Genomic DNA, 16,154 nt, shown 5'->3' with positions numbered 1-16,154 from the left:
GGTCCCACCGCGTAAGTAGCGTTTACTTGAAGAGGACTTCCCTGAATTGTTCCAACGAAGCTTTGACGCAACGGTCGGCAAATATTAAATTTGCTAAAAACAAACACGTCAACACGTATCACTGAACCCTCACACGAACATTCGTTTTTCCTGCTATTTTCACGCTTGAAGTGTTTTTTTTTTGTTTCAAATGGAATGAGCAGTGATATTTATTTTTGTAACTTTTACGACAATGCAACATTTTTAGACATCGAAAAGTTGTCATAGGTGTGAATTGTTGCTCGCATTGAATTACAAAGAAAAGGAGTGTGGTCTTTTCAATAACAAATCGCTGTTGAATGAGTTTCAGAGAATGCATGCAGCCATTTTCCAACTGTTTATATCCGTCTTGCAGACGTTGAATCAGTGTAAAGAACACGTAGTTTACCTCTTAGGTTTTGTTTTCTTGTCATTCCACATGAACTAGGAAAATACTATGCTTGCAAAAGCGTTTGTGAAGGTTATAGATTGTCGCCCTTTTCAACACTTCGTTGCCTACAAATGTCAAAGATTTTGAAAGGTTAAACCTGCCGTTGTATCTAACCTTTATTTTCATCACGATCTCGTGATTTACTATCAACGATCCTTTCCTAAAAGCAAAGATCGTGGTAGTGCTACTTTTTTTAAAAGTGCAGTCGGTTTTGAAGGGAGCGAAAGTGGTGATTCGCTTGGTCGATTTAAATAAACAGAATATAACCTTAAATGAAGCAAATCCATTTGGTTCTTCTTCGTTTGGACCTTTTCTCCAAGGGTCGAGGGGCTCATACAGTTTCATTTTAATATCTCAAAAATTGCGCTCTAGACTAGATTGGGCAGTGGAAGAAGATAGCGACTGGCAGCTTGTGCCGTTCCACCACACCGACCATTCGACATGCAGCAGAAGCCAAACAACCCCAACGTGCCAAACAAGTGTCAAAATGGCGAATTCCCCTTCTTGTTGTGTTTATTGTCACCCCGTCCCGTCTCTGAACTCTTTGTAATGATTAAAGTCAATCTGAATGTGCAGCACCAACAACACTGCTACCATGGTATGGGGTTCTGTAAACTTGGAGCTTCTCTTACCACTTATTCCATTGGTGTTGTTTGCCAAGCACTCGATCACTGAGCTGGTTACTATTGACGAGCCGATAGCGCACATTGCTGGTGACCCGTTCAACTCATTTTCACTAAATTTTATTGTATTGTACTCTGCTGCGATGCACCGACACTGCCTACTTTCTAAAGCGCTGAAGAGGAACCCATATCTGCGATGGGCACAGCACAGCCATATAAAAACACGTACATTATTATTATTATTCTATTAATGCATCCATATTTTACTAACGACTGTTCTGTATTGTGTTTTGGGGGAAGTTTTCGTCATTATTATTTCATTGTTTTCATAATTACCACAAGACTTGCAATAAGCGTTTGGTTAGTTCTGCTCACTGACAAATTAGTCGGACGCTCAGAATGTGGCACAGTCCAAGCATTGCCGAAATACAAGAATCATTTCATTACTGAATAACGTAGCAGACGTCACCAATCGATATTGTTTGTTGCGCATGTTTACTAGTTATAGACGTTGCATCAATGTGTCTTGGAGTTAATTTGAAAACGAACGTAAAGTTTTCCAGCTAGCAATATGCGTTATTATTTTAGTTACTATTTGCTATCAAAAGTATTCAACGTCTGCAAACATTGATCCAATGCTACAAGGACCAACTGTGCAAGCAAGGTTGACGTCCTCAGATTCAGATGCACGAGGCAGAGTTTCCATTTGTGTTCTAGGACTTTGCATGGGCTGTCTCTGATCAAGTACAAATTTTTAAAAACGAAACAAAAAATACTGTTGTTTTCAGTTCCTCTAAAGGGGAGGAAGAGAATTGTCCGATCTGTCTTCTGCAAATGGTCGATGGTGAGTCGGTCACTGTGTGCGAGGTTGGCTGCCGGAACAAGCTGCACACGCACTGTGTCAATATATGTAAGTAACCAAGTGTGGATTTTGCAAACATTTATTTTCTGAGATTTTCATGCTAATACGTACTTCACAAGCTTTATCCTAGCAGCTTTGCATACTCGCAGTGTGGCTGATAATGCGGACGGTCGTCAGCGTTGCAAATTTAGTGATTTTAAGATAATATTCCCGATCTACATTTCTACCCATCAAGTTCAGTTCGATGGAGACCCACTCTGTGTGTTGTGCTTCCCTGAACCTGTGAAGACTGAGTTTTCAGTATTCTCAAGCTATTCGTCTTCACTTCCTTCAGGTCCCTTCCTCTCGTCGAAGGCTGGAGGCAATGGGACGCCAATTTTTTCTGGTGTGACATTTTTCGATTTTTCAGCCTTTTCACTTCAAGGACTTGTATCAGCTTCAACAAATCGCACAACCACAAGCAATGCAGCCTACAGCAGGCTTGTTACGCATAGCGCGACTGTTACACTGTATTTGCCAAACCCGACTAAAGCAGTGCTTAGGCATTATAACAAGTAACAACTGTAGGCGTGTATGTGTGTACGTCTATCGTCATTAATACCCATGTACATCCAATCCTTTCATTATGCCTGAAGGTGGACACGAAGATTGGCTTCCTTGCCTTCCCGTCCACTTAATCTAAATCTTCAACCACCAGGTGTAAGCCTGGATACGACAAAAAAAAAAAAAATTGAAAAGAAGGTTTGTTTATGAACAGCAGTCCTGTTGTTGACTTTTCTTGCCTGGAGACCGTATCATGTGACATGAAACTAAAAGCAGAACTTGTGGTTTCGAGCCAAGCGGCCAATTTCATACTTTTGAAAATTTATTGATCTTTCTGCCTCTCTTAAACTGGAGGAAACCGGTTGAAATGACACGTGAAATAAAAAGAATATTGTTTTTTTTTCGCTTTGTCATGTCGGATGTTTGTTAACGGATTTTGTCACACAATGGTACCGTACTACCGTAAAACTTGACGTTTTTAATCTACGGTAGGCTACAACATCTCGGCATGACCGAAAAACTAGTGAAGAATTTTTATCGCTTTTGTGCCAAGGAAGGGGGCTTATTGTTACGGAATGAAACCTAAAAGAAGCTGTTTTGCTGGGAAAAATTGTTATCTTTTATGTATCTGTTACTATCTGCAAAGTGTAACAATGCAATAAAGCCGCCGATTTTTCTTGAAACTTGAGTAATTCGAAATGACACTGCTCTTCCCAGCCATCAAAGTTGCCGTTTCTTCATCGTCCAAACGTCACTGGCTGTTGAAATTGCATAAAAACAAATGCCTTTGCCACTGAACATAGACGCATGATTGGTGAATTAATGTCCTGAAATTTAATTAGATCCTTTGAAGTTGTAAAACCAGTTTTTTAGAAAAAAATTTGGAATTAGCATGGTTGGATTGTGTACAATGTAAACTTTCAATCATTCATATCTCTCAAAGCAACGCAAATGCAGATCAGACTGATGTATAACACAAGTTTGTTTCTGTTTCTAGATTAACGTTGCTTTGAAATATTTCTCATGTTGTTTTGACCGGTTTTGAATCGAATCGTACACAGTAGAAGATGTTCACTTGTGTTTGCAAACGTCATTTTTTGGTTTGTTTACGTCTTATTAGAGTGCTTAAACCCAATGCTATTCCAGCCGACTATCATAAAGCTCACATTTATTAAGTTATTGCACAGTCTTATCTGTTGGCAAGTTTCTATGAATCTTTTATCGATCTTTTCTCCTCGGATACAGTAGCTTCATGTACCTGAGTGAATTACTTTGTGGCGAGCAATATCTTTAAAGTGGCTCTCTGGTGGAACTAGGTTTCGTACTTTCTCAATTATTTTAATGCCCCGGCAGTGTATACAAACACCTTTTATTTGGAGGTCTTGTAAACTGTCTTTATAATGCACATTTTGTTTTGGTCACTTATTTCATTTCTACGATTGGAGCAATGGAGCATTATCGATTCTGTGCTGCACTTTGTTTTAAGTTCCCAGACAGCAAAATCTGTCATGTTGATATTGATTCAATGTTTGAAGACATAAAAATGAAAGATGTTGCCACGGCCTACTAGTACACGGCCAAATATGTTGCTATTTGAGGAAATTTCTGAGAGTCTGAATTGTTGCAATCATATCTATGACAAACCTGTCATCTTCCCATTCCCAGAAGTATGTAAAATAAGCAATATTTGCATCTAGACATCTTTTTGGCTTGTTTTGCCGGAGATTTAGATATGTATGTTAAGCTGAATTTACGCAATAATAATGTAAAATATGTAAGACTTTCCAACTGCATCCTGGAGGTAGTCTCATCATACAGTCGTTAGGTTTTTTGTATAGCAGGATCTTTCGCCAAAAGCCATATTTTACTTGCAAAATTAAACTTGGCGAAAAACAAAACGAACTAAAATTTAAATTGACACATCAAATGAACAACTTACAACATACAGTAGAATCCACAAAAATCCCTGATATTTTAAATGAAACATGCAATTGCACCAAACGATACTACCTCCAGAGTGCAGTTGGAAAGTTTTAGATATTACATTATTATTGTGTAAACTGTGCTCAACGTACATACCTAATCTCCGGTTAAACAAGCCAAACATATGTCTAGATGCAAATATTGCTTATTTTACTTACTTCTGGAAATGGGAAGATGACAGGTTTGTCATAGCTATGATTGCAACAATTCAGACTCTTATAAATTTTCTCAAATAGCAACATATTTGGCCGTGTTCTAGTAGGTCATGATGTTGCTGTGTTAGTTCAAGATAGTTCAACTCGATTATGAAGCGTCGTTTTCAGTTAAGTTAGTTTTTCTGGCATCTTCAGGGGCAGAAGAGTGCAAACGAAACGGAGGGCCTCTAAAGTGTCCCCTGTGTCGTGAAATATGGAAGCCGGCCGACACCCGGAGCGGGACCGATATGGAGTCTCTGATGGTTGAAATACCTCCTGAGTACAGAGAGCTGGCCGATCGGTGGATACAGGTTAGTTTTTGGAACATTTCAACCAAAAGTTTGATTGCTGTTTTTTGAGCTTTATTTTGTTCTTCATAACAAGTTTTCAGAATTATTTCTGCTTTTGAGTTATTCTATTGCGGAATTACTGCTTTCTTCTTGATGTACTATCAGTATGTTTACCAATGGCGAGCTAGCAAATCAAAGGCTTGATTTTTTGGTTGGTTGTCTTCCACGATTCAAACCTGGTTGTCTTTAGGTGTTTGGTTGGGACATGGTTTCCTTCCTATTCTCCAGCCATGCTAACGTGCGCGAGACTGCGTTGCGTCGCTTGTGCCACGACATCACAGGAGCGCTTCTAACGAACAGCCAAGTATCGGCCAATCAAGACCACAACTCCGATGATTCTGACAGGTTGAATTGCCTTTTTTTGTTTTGTTTTTTTACCAACGAGAAATCCCACGCACTGTTAATTTTTTTTCACTTCGATTTAATGCACAAAAACGTTCAAACAACATCAAAATCTAATAATATTTTTGACAAAACCGCTAAGTATGTGGTTGCCTACGCTCGAAAATATTTCGTTAGCATTTGCGATGTTACGAACTCAGGAAAAAGTAAGTTTTTCCGCAATTGTTGTGGTTTCAATCGCTTTCGTCAGAATGTTAAAAGTCATTTGAGAGTCATTCTACATTCGAAAGAATCGAATTGAGAAGTTTTTTAATTCTTGTAAAACAAATTGTATTTCCAGTCAGCGAAAGTAGCCATTCTTGTAATGAATATTCAGAGATCGATAACCCAGGCAGCAAACTTTGCCTTTTTTACAACGTTTTTACATCGTTAGACGTTAGGTTCATAATCCAACAATTAAACAGACGTTGGATCAATATAAAAAGCGACTGATTTGTTGTCTGGGAACATGACCAAGTTTTCCATCTCACGCAGGTCTTCACCTGATGCTGGTGACGCAGCCGGGTACAGCATTGCATCCAATGAATGCCTCGCATCTTGTTGTGCTATACTAGCCATGGTTTGTGCTGACCCCGAATATCGAGTTTATATCACTGCTCTGGTGAGATATGATCATATTGTTTTGTTATGTTAACGTATTTCTGCATTGGTTCAACGTCGAAAAAACGACTTTAAACTACCTGGCTACCAAAACCTATTTTACATTGATTTAACGTTTGCAATGGTTAAAACAATGTAAATAGACTGGGTTTTGTTGGTTGGTTGGTAACCAGTCGGAAAGTAAAAGCAAGAATAAAAACGACACAGCGTTTGGCTGTAGTTTCAACATTTCAAATTCCATTGGTATAAACCACCAGTCGTAGTGACATAAAATGGTAATTGTTTGCCTAAAATTATTTAACTACTTCTACTGTTTTCGTGCGCAATTTTTGTGAAACAACGTAAAAGATCGTATAAACGACGCTACCTACAGGATATACCAGCTTACCAAATCTATTCACCATTTCAAAATAGTATTATGTTTTCAATGAAATTGCAATAGCTCTCCTTGGTATGGCTAGTACACAGTATATTGCACTTGACGTTTCTAACGCAGCTTGCCAACTGCACCTTTCTTTCCACAGCGCACCTTCAGAGCGATGATGGCGTACACGCAATGTCGGAGTGATGATGATGTGCAATCCCTTCAGCGTCTTCTAGTGCCCGTCATTGAAACTATCCTTTTGAAATGTGCCGACTCCAATAGGTTGTTATCTTCTGTTGCTGTTATTGTATGCTATGTTCCGTTGCTTTTCGCTACCTGCACCGTCAAGCCGCTTTTTACATTGATTTAATGTCTGAAAACGTGGAATCAATATAAAAAAAACGAGTGGTTCGATGGCTGTAAAGACTTCTGCAACTTCCCGCTCAGTACGAGCCGCCAGATAGTATCAGATGCAAAGAGTATTCAAATGCAACACTATTGGGTGATCCAATTCAATGTTGAAACGCAAAACATCATATTTCTGATGATTAGTTGAGTACTTTTAGTTGGGTGGTGTGGGGTGTCACTTTTTAAAACATAAACCGGAAAGTTTAACCTCGCCTAAATAAGTTAACAGTCGCTCTAGTAACCGATTCGAACCCTCCCCAGGCGCACCGTCCAACTGTCAGTGAGCACCGTCATGGAACTGTGTCGTGGGCAATCTGGCGAACTAGCTGTGGGGAAGGAGATTGTTTCTGGAGGTGAGTATTCTATAGAACACGGTCATTTAAATTTGAAAATATTAAAAAGGTGTTCTTCTAACCTAGCAGGCTATATGATTTCTATTTAATGTTTTACTCTTTTCCTGGTATACTCCTTGTGCCATACTGTCTTGCATATTTGTTATCATTAAGCCCTGCGATTTTAGTGTTTTAAATTTTTATTGGCTGTATGAAAATGGTTTTCAGTGTTGTCTAGATTCTAGAAAGTTCTGCCGTGGTCTTCCCTGAGTGCACTTTTTTATGGTATTATGTAGCATCTTATTGATCAAATCTCGTCAAATGACATGCGATCACAGGTTCTCGTCCAATATTCCGTACTGTAAAGATTAATTAACTTTGATCTCTTTTGACTGTGTTTGGATAATAAATTGTAAAAATTCACTTTTGTGGTAGCTAAAACTCTGCTTACAATAAATAACAAGTCATTGAACTTGGCTGACTTTGTTTCCTGAAGAATTTTGTACTTTTAGCTGGAACTCGCGGAGTTGGAGATGTGAAGTATCTTCTGGCATTCCTGGACTTTAATTCGGAACCGGAATCCTCATCTTGGCAATGGATGCTGGGCCGTCTCAACGCCCTCGGAGAGTTGTTCCGGGAGTTTAAATCGGAATTCTCGTTCAGGTAATTGAAGGAATTCGTAATATTGTGCAGGCAATTCCAGTAGTATTGCTGAAAATATTTTAAGCTACTCAGAGCTAGTGCAACAAACTAATTCTGCAAATTTTCGAAACAAAAATACTTTGGGCTCATTATCCGAAGGAATTCTATACCAAAGTAACTACTCGAAGGGAAATGAATGAACAAAACCAGCAAAGGTTGCGGAATCTGGACAAATTACATAAAAGTCTGGGCAGAACAACTACAAAACTGCAACTGAACATTCTCACAACAGTCAAATTTGTTTTTTTCCTTGTCTCCAACTCTCGATGAGAGGAAGGAACCTGATGATGATGAAATAGCTTAATCATTATTGGCTTTTTCTAGTGACAGCTCGCTTCGAAATATTGCTGAGTCACCAGCAGCTCAACACTTAATTCGTATCTCACATTTTGCTTTGTCATGCCTGGGAAATACGTCACAACCAAGAGTCATCAAAATGGCAAGAAGAGTCTTTTTTCAGGTAATAGAACAAAACAGTAGTTTATTAAACAATGAACACTTGAACAGACATTAAAGTAGTTTAGACAAGATATATATGATATCAGGGATTCAATACTTGGTATGACATTGCCGTCAGGTTAAAAGTACCAAGTTGCTTCAAGTTTTGTCTCGATGCGAAGTGCTTTTGAAAAAATGGCGCTGTTGCTAATTTACGTTTTCGTATTTCAACTTTGATGTATCTTCAGAGCACTCATTTTGATTTTAAACCACCTTACGTTTTGTTCCGAAAAGTTTCTAGGTGGTAGGCCTACCCCAAAAAATTTAACTAATTCCGCCCTCTTAATGCTTTTTAGGCCTACACTTTGGCCGCTCCGGCCACGGAACTGGCTTCTTACATGGAAGGAATGCTTTCTGAGTCACCCCCTGAGAACACAGCAAGATTATTGCGAAAAATAAACACCTTCAAAAGTGCAGCGACAGAGGGTCCAGAAAGCCCCCTGAAAGGAGACAGGTTAGTTCAGATGATGTTGAAAAAATTTTACCAAATCTGTCATCTCTGTGCATTGATAAGTGGTGAAACATTAGCTTAAAAGTGCCACTGTTCAGGACACATTTAGTGTAGCACAGTGTAATGTGTTTTAAGTTTGATATGTGCTGTATTTACTTTGTAGTTACATTCGAATAAATGTATAGCCTATAGTTAATACGTATGTTGATACATTTCTCCTTCCAAGGTTGGAAATTCCTCATTCTCATAGTGACGACAACTTTGGGGACGCGGATGTTCTGGATATTCACTCACCCCAAGCTCCCCCACCCAGCTTTTACCCCCAGACCCATTCAGCTTATCACGAATCCCACTTGCACCATTCCTTTAATGAGTTTTCCCCATACCCCACAAATAGCTACCGAACACCCCAGGGGCACAGCTCCTATGCTAATACCTCAATAAGTCACCACGCATGGACCCCTCAAAGTCGGGATCGAGGGGTAATCAACGATTCCCACCCTTGTCATCCACCTAGTCCCTGCACAGTTACCCACCCGCCAACCCCACCCCCTTCATCAGTAGATACCGCCAACTTAGAAGCTGCCATTCAAGTAAGTTGTGAGTTGAGCAAGCTGACGACTTCACAGAAATCCGTATTTTAATTGAACTACTTTAGATTAGAATCTTAACGGTAATTCAACGCAACTGCCGTTCTTCTTCTTCTTTCGTTTGAGACTAGATCAAATTTCAGGGCAGGTGGTGGAGAGCCAGGTGAGTGTAGCTTCGTCCAGCGTTGCTATACCATGCGTTCCATTTGGTGCCTTGTAGATGGGACATTCGAGAACGACATGGTCAGCAGTTTTTTTCTCCGCGCCGCATTCGCAGGCCGATGAGGGAGCCAGACCCCACTTGTGCATGTTGGAATGGAAGCGACCGACTCCGGTTCGGATTCTGTTGAGCTTGACCCAAGTCGGCCGAGGAAGGTCCATACCAGGGGGGCGCGCCACCGGGTGGGGCATAAAACCATGTAGTTTGGTGTCGGTGGCGCACCATGCTGCATTCCAAGTGTCTTCCATGAAGTGTGCTGCGCTGATGGCACGATCGCTGAATGGTTGTAGTAATTCAACAGCAGCTGGCACAAAGGGATGTCTTGACTTTAGTTGCCGGGGAGATTCCTGAGGTGGGATGTTGAGTTTTGCATGGAGCAAGTGGTCAGGATCCCCCGCCCGGCGAGCCAGGTGTATAATGGCTCCCTTTCGGCGAAGCTCAGCAGGTTGGATGCCTGCAAGGATTGTAAACTGGATTGGATTGGTAAACGGCAACTGCCGTTGATTTTGCCGTAATATTATAAAGACAACTATGTTGTCCATAAATTAACATTTGGAGTGTTAAATTAGTATTTCTTGCCATTAATTCGACGGAAAGTTAATCGTTTCGCTCAAACTTCTTCGTAAGACCTGATGGTATTTATTCAGGTTTTGCCTTGTATATTGCAGGTTTCCCTTTTCAGGCCTATACGTTGCATCAGCCCTGGACGAGACTCCAGTAAACCTGACACCCAAGTTCCTACATTGGAGGATCCTGTCGGACTTTATGGCCACGAGGAAGATTCATTCAGTCCTGAGATGGAGGAACAACGTGTTCCATACACTCTTCCACATGATAACCTTGTACACGACCTGGAAAATGAACCTCAACTTCGTTGTTTCACAGTCGCAGATGCCATTGCGCAAAACTCTTTGCAATCTCCTCACATTCCAACAACGATTAAGTCGGACCCCATTACCCCTGTTTTTTTGGATCATCAAACGTGTCTTATTAAACAATCTGACAACCCAACCAGGCCCTCTCTTCTCCGCTTGAAATCAGAAACTTCAGCTTTCCGGGAAGCCACTTCTCCAAGATTATCCTCCAAGAAGCCTTCAAATGATCTCGCTGGTTCTTCCACTCTTACCTCCGCACGGGAACGTAGCAGCAGCAGAGAATCATCCACCTCGTCAGCGTCTTGCTCTGACGACTTTCGACGCGCTTCTGAGCGAAGGTTGAGCGTGCGTGAACTTGCCGAAAGCATTAACAGGAAGCAGATTACACAAGTAACGACCAGCCCTAGTGTGAAGAAACGTCATGTCAGCAATTCCAAGTCATCGCTGCCGAGAAGTGTTAAAGACAGTTCACAGACAAAGAAGCAGCGTACTCCTGAAAGCGAAGTCGATTTGAGTAAAGCAGAAAAATCTGGAAAGTCTACAGCATTGAAACATCAAAAGAGGTATGATGACATTGGCCCTATCAATAAACCGTTGTCATTGAAAGCTGCTATAGAAAGAAAAGGAACTGTAGAACGATTTAGAGAAGGCTTGCGATATGGTGCGAATTCCTCTTCAGGCACAACTCACCGCCGCTCCAATTTGCTTCCAAAGACTGTGAATGAAGAAACTATTTCTCCAAGTGAAGGCAGGAAGAGTGACCCCCATATTTCACCTTTCTTAGCTCAATCCCAATCTCATTCAACTCGTGCACCATCACGAGGAATTCTTAAAAATTCCAGCTCCTCTAATCTTCTTGCTCCTTCATCCCGCATCTATTCCTCCAGCTCAGGAGCATCGGTCACTCCTGAAAATACCATTGCTACTAATGACAGTGGCTTTGGAAATGAGATTACTCATGACAGCATGTCTCCATTTTCTGCCACTTCCAGATCTTCGAAGTCCTTCGGATCCAGTCGTCTTACTTCACCTGAAAGTGAGAGCACAAATACAGATTCCCAAGTCGATTATCGCAGCACAAACTCGAAGCAAGGAGATTGCAACGAGGCAAAGTATGGCGGAAATTCAACGGAATCTAAACCCACCAACAGTAGGAAACCTAAACCATTGAAACATCACAAACCATTGAGCAAGTCGAACTCTCTTCCAAAGGAGGTTTCTTCTTTAAGTAGCCCAGAAAGTCCAACCATACTGAGATCAGAAGAGGAGGAAGCACCAAGTACATCCAGTTATCAACGATGTCCATCTGCTCCTGCATCCACATTGATGAGAAATAATGGTGAAAATCAAGTCTTCTTTCCTGTGAAAGATGATAGTGCGGTTGACGATGCATCACTCTCCTCTCCTGGATCCGCATGGACCGAACGACCTTCTCAATTGCAGAGGTGTGTAGGTTGATGATATGATTGTTATAATGAGGTTGATTGGCCGATTTCAATTAAGTTTTGGCCGCACTTCCGGTGCGATATTTTCTGAGTGGATATTTAGCAGGGTGGATATTTTCCGAGGATGGATATTTACTTACATTCTATTATCAACCTAACCTAGGCCAGAAACCCAACGAAAAGTACAACACGCCTTCTCAATCTTGTAAGATCTGGTTGGTAACCTGCGGAATTAACTTGCCGCCTCCCAAGGTTACCCAACCGGCCAGCAAAAAGTTGAAATATTTCAACTTTCTGGTTAAAATAAGAGATCTGTCGCTTCAGTAAAATCCACTGAGAACTAGCCAACGTTTGCCGCTTTGTTACTAGCCGCGTTTACTATGAACCAGTCTTTAGTTTAATCTGTAGGACACTTTATTTTACAGCTGTCGTACATTTTGTATTGAAGTCTCAATAACGTTAAGTACATCACTTTTTTACCGAACCGTATTCTTGGTTTGCACAATTGAACTTATCACCTTCAACACATTTTGTTCAAAGGCGAACTCCGATCAGAAAGTTACCGTCGCGGCCGAAGACTCTCGCTCAAAGGAAAGGTCGAAGCAAACTGAAGGTTATTCTCAGCATTATTATTATTTTTTTTTTTTAACGGAGTTATCTTGCTCGGCGTTGTTTAACCTGTTCTAATGTCCTCACATATTCTTTGTCTCATGATGGCAACGTTTTGTCGCCGAAATTCTCAAGTGTATTAAGAGGAATAATGTGAAAAAAAGTAGCTATTTCGAGTATAATGCTGCAGTTTAAATAAGTGAATTCATTTCAAATTCAAACCGGCTGCAAAACTTGGCTTTGATAGTAATTTTTTTCCTCCTGCAAATATGTGGCCATTGATATGCATTACGCAGCTGTGAAGGATATCTTTCCAGTTAGGCAAACAAGCAAAAATAGAAAATTTTCTTTAAATATCAGTCACATCTCAGCCAGCAAAACCAGTTCCTTTTTCCATTGGTTCAACATAGTAAGACCTCGTATCAGTGTAAAAAGGAACTGATTTGCTAGCTTGGATGTTTACTTGTAATGACCTTCAACTGGATGTCACTTTTTCAGAAGCAGTCTACATCACAACTGAGCTCAAGTGTTGAAGATCTTGAGGAATCGGATCATTCTCTGGTGGAGAAGACACCTGTCACTTTCAAGTCCGAAATAGGTGAAGCACTATGTTTAGCTTTTTAAATGCGTTCGTACGCTGGTTTATTGTTGTATTTCTTGCACTCCAACGCTTTGTATGAAGGCTTGATTAAAAAACTAATGCCATTGACTGCCTCTTTTCTACTGTTTTTTTTTTAAGTATTCAAGTCACAACCTTCTTTTCCTCTAGAATCTAGATTGTATGCCTGAGATGCTATCACAATTGTACTACAGTAGTTGCGAATCTGCGTATGTTGTCGCAACGACGAAAATGAAATCACATCTTACCCATTATTCCCTTTACCACCCAAAGCATATCATGTTAAAACTGGCCAGCCCATAAAATCTTTGAATTCCCTTGTCCGAAGCAGACGGTATGGTATGCGAAACCGGCAAAGTTTCTCGAAAGTTATTTTGGTTTTCATCATACAACTTTATCTTTCCTCGTCATTTCTCAATCAGAATTTCTATTTTCCAACAAACCTCCGTTTTTTACCAGCACAATATCCTAATCAAGGCATGGAATATTGTGCAGAGTGTAACTTTGGGTTTATCTTCAGGTGTCCAAACCCCCGGCCACTTTCGCGAGGTGGACGCTGGCACACCGACGTCTTCCAGAAGCAACCTCTTGTCCGTTGCTGACGGCGCCGAGAGCTACGAGGACGACTTGGCCAATCAGTGCTCGTGCCGCATGCAGATCGCTGAGGAAGAGAACAAGCTGTTCGCGCACACTCTAGCGATCAGTTATGTCCAAGACGCTCTGTCGCTAGTGCCGCATTTGAGCTACACAGACGAGGAAAACGATATTGTACGCACGCAAGATGAAGTGAGAGACTTTCCTTCATAAGCAATTCCAAAAAGATGATTTTTTTGTTGTTGTTTGCATTATTTTAACGTATTTGGAGGATAAATCAACCACAAATATCGTTGCGAAGTGACTACATAATCGCGAGCTTTCCAACAAAACGTAATTTCTGCAACAGCACACCGATCCCCAGCATGAATACATGGAGAACAAGGAGTGGTGCAAAGGAGCGCAGATTGGATTGGGGGCTTTCTCGGCGTGCTACCAGGCTCGTGACATATTCACTGGAACCCTCATGGCAGTGAAGCAGGTGTGGTTTGATAGCTTCACTCAATTTTTATCATTGATGTCTCTTTAGCACAACGGAAAGCGCAAGTGCAATATGCGATATACCAGAATTGGGAAAGCAGCAAGACTTTGTTGTGTTGTAAACTTACGTGGCTAAGTGTTTGCGCAGCTATCCAGCCACCAAATCATTCCCTTTTTACATTGAATACACATTAAATCCTTTAATAATGATTAATTTACCAGCCGGAAGTGTGCATATCCGCAGCTAAAACTGCCGCAACAACCAAGTAAAAACAACTCGTATGATACATCAAGCAACTGCTGAAAAGCAGAAGTACAAATTAGAATCTAGCTTTTGAGATATTGGGGCTAGTAATGAGTTTTGGTTAATCTTGCATGATTTATATTGTAAGTTTGAACTTGTACCAGACAGACCCATCGAATGTCCTGGAACTGGCTTCGGCAATCTTAGCTATTCATTCAAGGCCAAATCAAAACTTATTGGTCTTCCAGGTCAACCACGTTAGATGTTCCGCAGTTGAGGAAAGACAAGTCCTTCAAGTGATATCAGAAGAAATAACCTTAATGCGCCGCTTGTCCCATCCCAACATCGTCCGATTGCATGGAGTGACTAAGGAAGGGCCACACTATAACGTATTCATCGAGTGGTGTGCTGGTGAGTGTCAACGCTTTTTTTTGCATTCAATACTCATACTACCTTTTGTAGACGTTTTCGGCTATTTTTTGTTTAGCTTTAACGGATGATGTTCACTTTGTGAGTATTCTTTAACCTCGAACGGCACTGTTGCATGACAGGGCTGGCAAACTTGCAACCGTTACATAAATTTCAACGCTTTTTTACGTTTCTGTAATGAAATTTCGAACTGAGATCATCCCAGACTGTAAATCAATCGTTTTTTACATTGATTCAACGTCTGTCTGCAGACGTTGAACCAAAGTAAAAAACGATTGATTTGCGGTCTGGGGTCTCTCTTCAAAGCTGATCAATGTTTTCCATTTTGAAGGTGGTTCTGTGTCCACCCTCTTGTCCCACTACGGGTCCTTCAACGAGAAGGTGATCACAAACTACACGATCCAGCTACTTCGCGGCCTCGCTTACATTCATGAGCAACAACTCATTCACAGAGACATCAAAGGTGGGAACTTGAGATTGATCAAGCCTTTACATGCTTAAACGTAGACATTGAGATTGGTTCCTTTATTTCCTATTCACTTAATTGAAAAATTGTCAACCAATTTTCAGACGTAAATTTATATGCAACAAGGAAAACATTTTTTAAACGTTGTTTGACAAAAGATTTATGTTTTAATGCGCCCGATTGCGAAAGCCAGGTTTCGTAACTTTCGTATCATTTTCTTTATCGGCTTTTTGTTCCCTCACTGATGTGATGATGTCATCACTTGATTGTGATGACATCATCGTCTTCACCATGTAACTGTGTCTAAACACCAGGCGCCAATCTATTGATCGATTCGACGGGTCAAAGGTTACGGGTCAGTGACTTTGGCGCTGCTGCTCGTCTCGCCTCCAAAGGAACAGGAGCAGGAGAGTTCCAAGGCCAACTGCTGGGAACCATCGCTTTTATGGCTCCTGAGGTGATGACCTTTTGACGTCATGGGATACTCCTGTGTTTAATTTCGTGTGTTATCTGACTATCCACAATTTGCAACGTGATTTTTGTTATGAAACTGACGTCTGAAAACATTTCTGCGTTATTTCGCTGTCTGATGCTGATGTAATATGGCTGATGTCATACCAACAATGCAAATTGGTCTTTTTTGCATTGATATAATAATAAAAACCAATTTTCCTAACTCGGATCTGATGGTGAAGTCGTTTTGATGAACACGAAGATTAGTTTCTGCGTCTCTCGGTTCAGTCAATCCAAACTTTCATCGACCGTGCATGAGCCTGGATAGACAAACATGCTCATCATTCAA

General features: G+C 40.9%; 1 protein-coding gene across 1 annotated transcript in view; it reads left to right on the top strand.

Moving 5' to 3' along the window:
• Nucleotides 1-16,154, top strand: part of LOC145773713 (mitogen-activated protein kinase kinase kinase 1-like) — a 42,767-nt gene that overhangs the window by 22,632 nt on the left and 3,981 nt on the right. Inside the window, exons 10-27 of the mRNA XM_082584848.1 lie at nt 1,881-2,002; nt 4,831-4,985; nt 5,215-5,369; nt 5,901-6,027; nt 6,551-6,672; nt 7,060-7,151; nt 7,643-7,793; nt 8,157-8,292; nt 8,627-8,784; nt 9,008-9,374; nt 10,260-11,911; nt 12,452-12,524; nt 13,019-13,118; nt 13,660-13,925; nt 14,083-14,214; nt 14,706-14,868; nt 15,218-15,349; nt 15,667-15,809. Coding sequence (XP_082440974.1) covers nt 1,881-2,002; nt 4,831-4,985; nt 5,215-5,369; nt 5,901-6,027; nt 6,551-6,672; nt 7,060-7,151; nt 7,643-7,793; nt 8,157-8,292; nt 8,627-8,784; nt 9,008-9,374; nt 10,260-11,911; nt 12,452-12,524; nt 13,019-13,118; nt 13,660-13,925; nt 14,083-14,214; nt 14,706-14,868; nt 15,218-15,349; nt 15,667-15,809 — 4,246 coding nt within the window. The remainder of the gene's footprint in view (nt 1-1,880; nt 2,003-4,830; nt 4,986-5,214; nt 5,370-5,900; nt 6,028-6,550; nt 6,673-7,059; nt 7,152-7,642; nt 7,794-8,156; nt 8,293-8,626; nt 8,785-9,007; nt 9,375-10,259; nt 11,912-12,451; nt 12,525-13,018; nt 13,119-13,659; nt 13,926-14,082; nt 14,215-14,705; nt 14,869-15,217; nt 15,350-15,666; nt 15,810-16,154) is intronic.

This window comes from Aplidium turbinatum, chromosome 7 (genome assembly GCF_918807975.1).
Source record: "Aplidium turbinatum chromosome 7, kaAplTurb1.1, whole genome shotgun sequence".
Classification (NCBI taxonomy): domain Eukaryota; kingdom Metazoa; phylum Chordata; class Ascidiacea; order Aplousobranchia; family Polyclinidae; genus Aplidium; species Aplidium turbinatum.
Note: the sequence above shows the minus strand (reverse complement) of the source record. Positions and strands in the feature narration are given on the sequence as shown.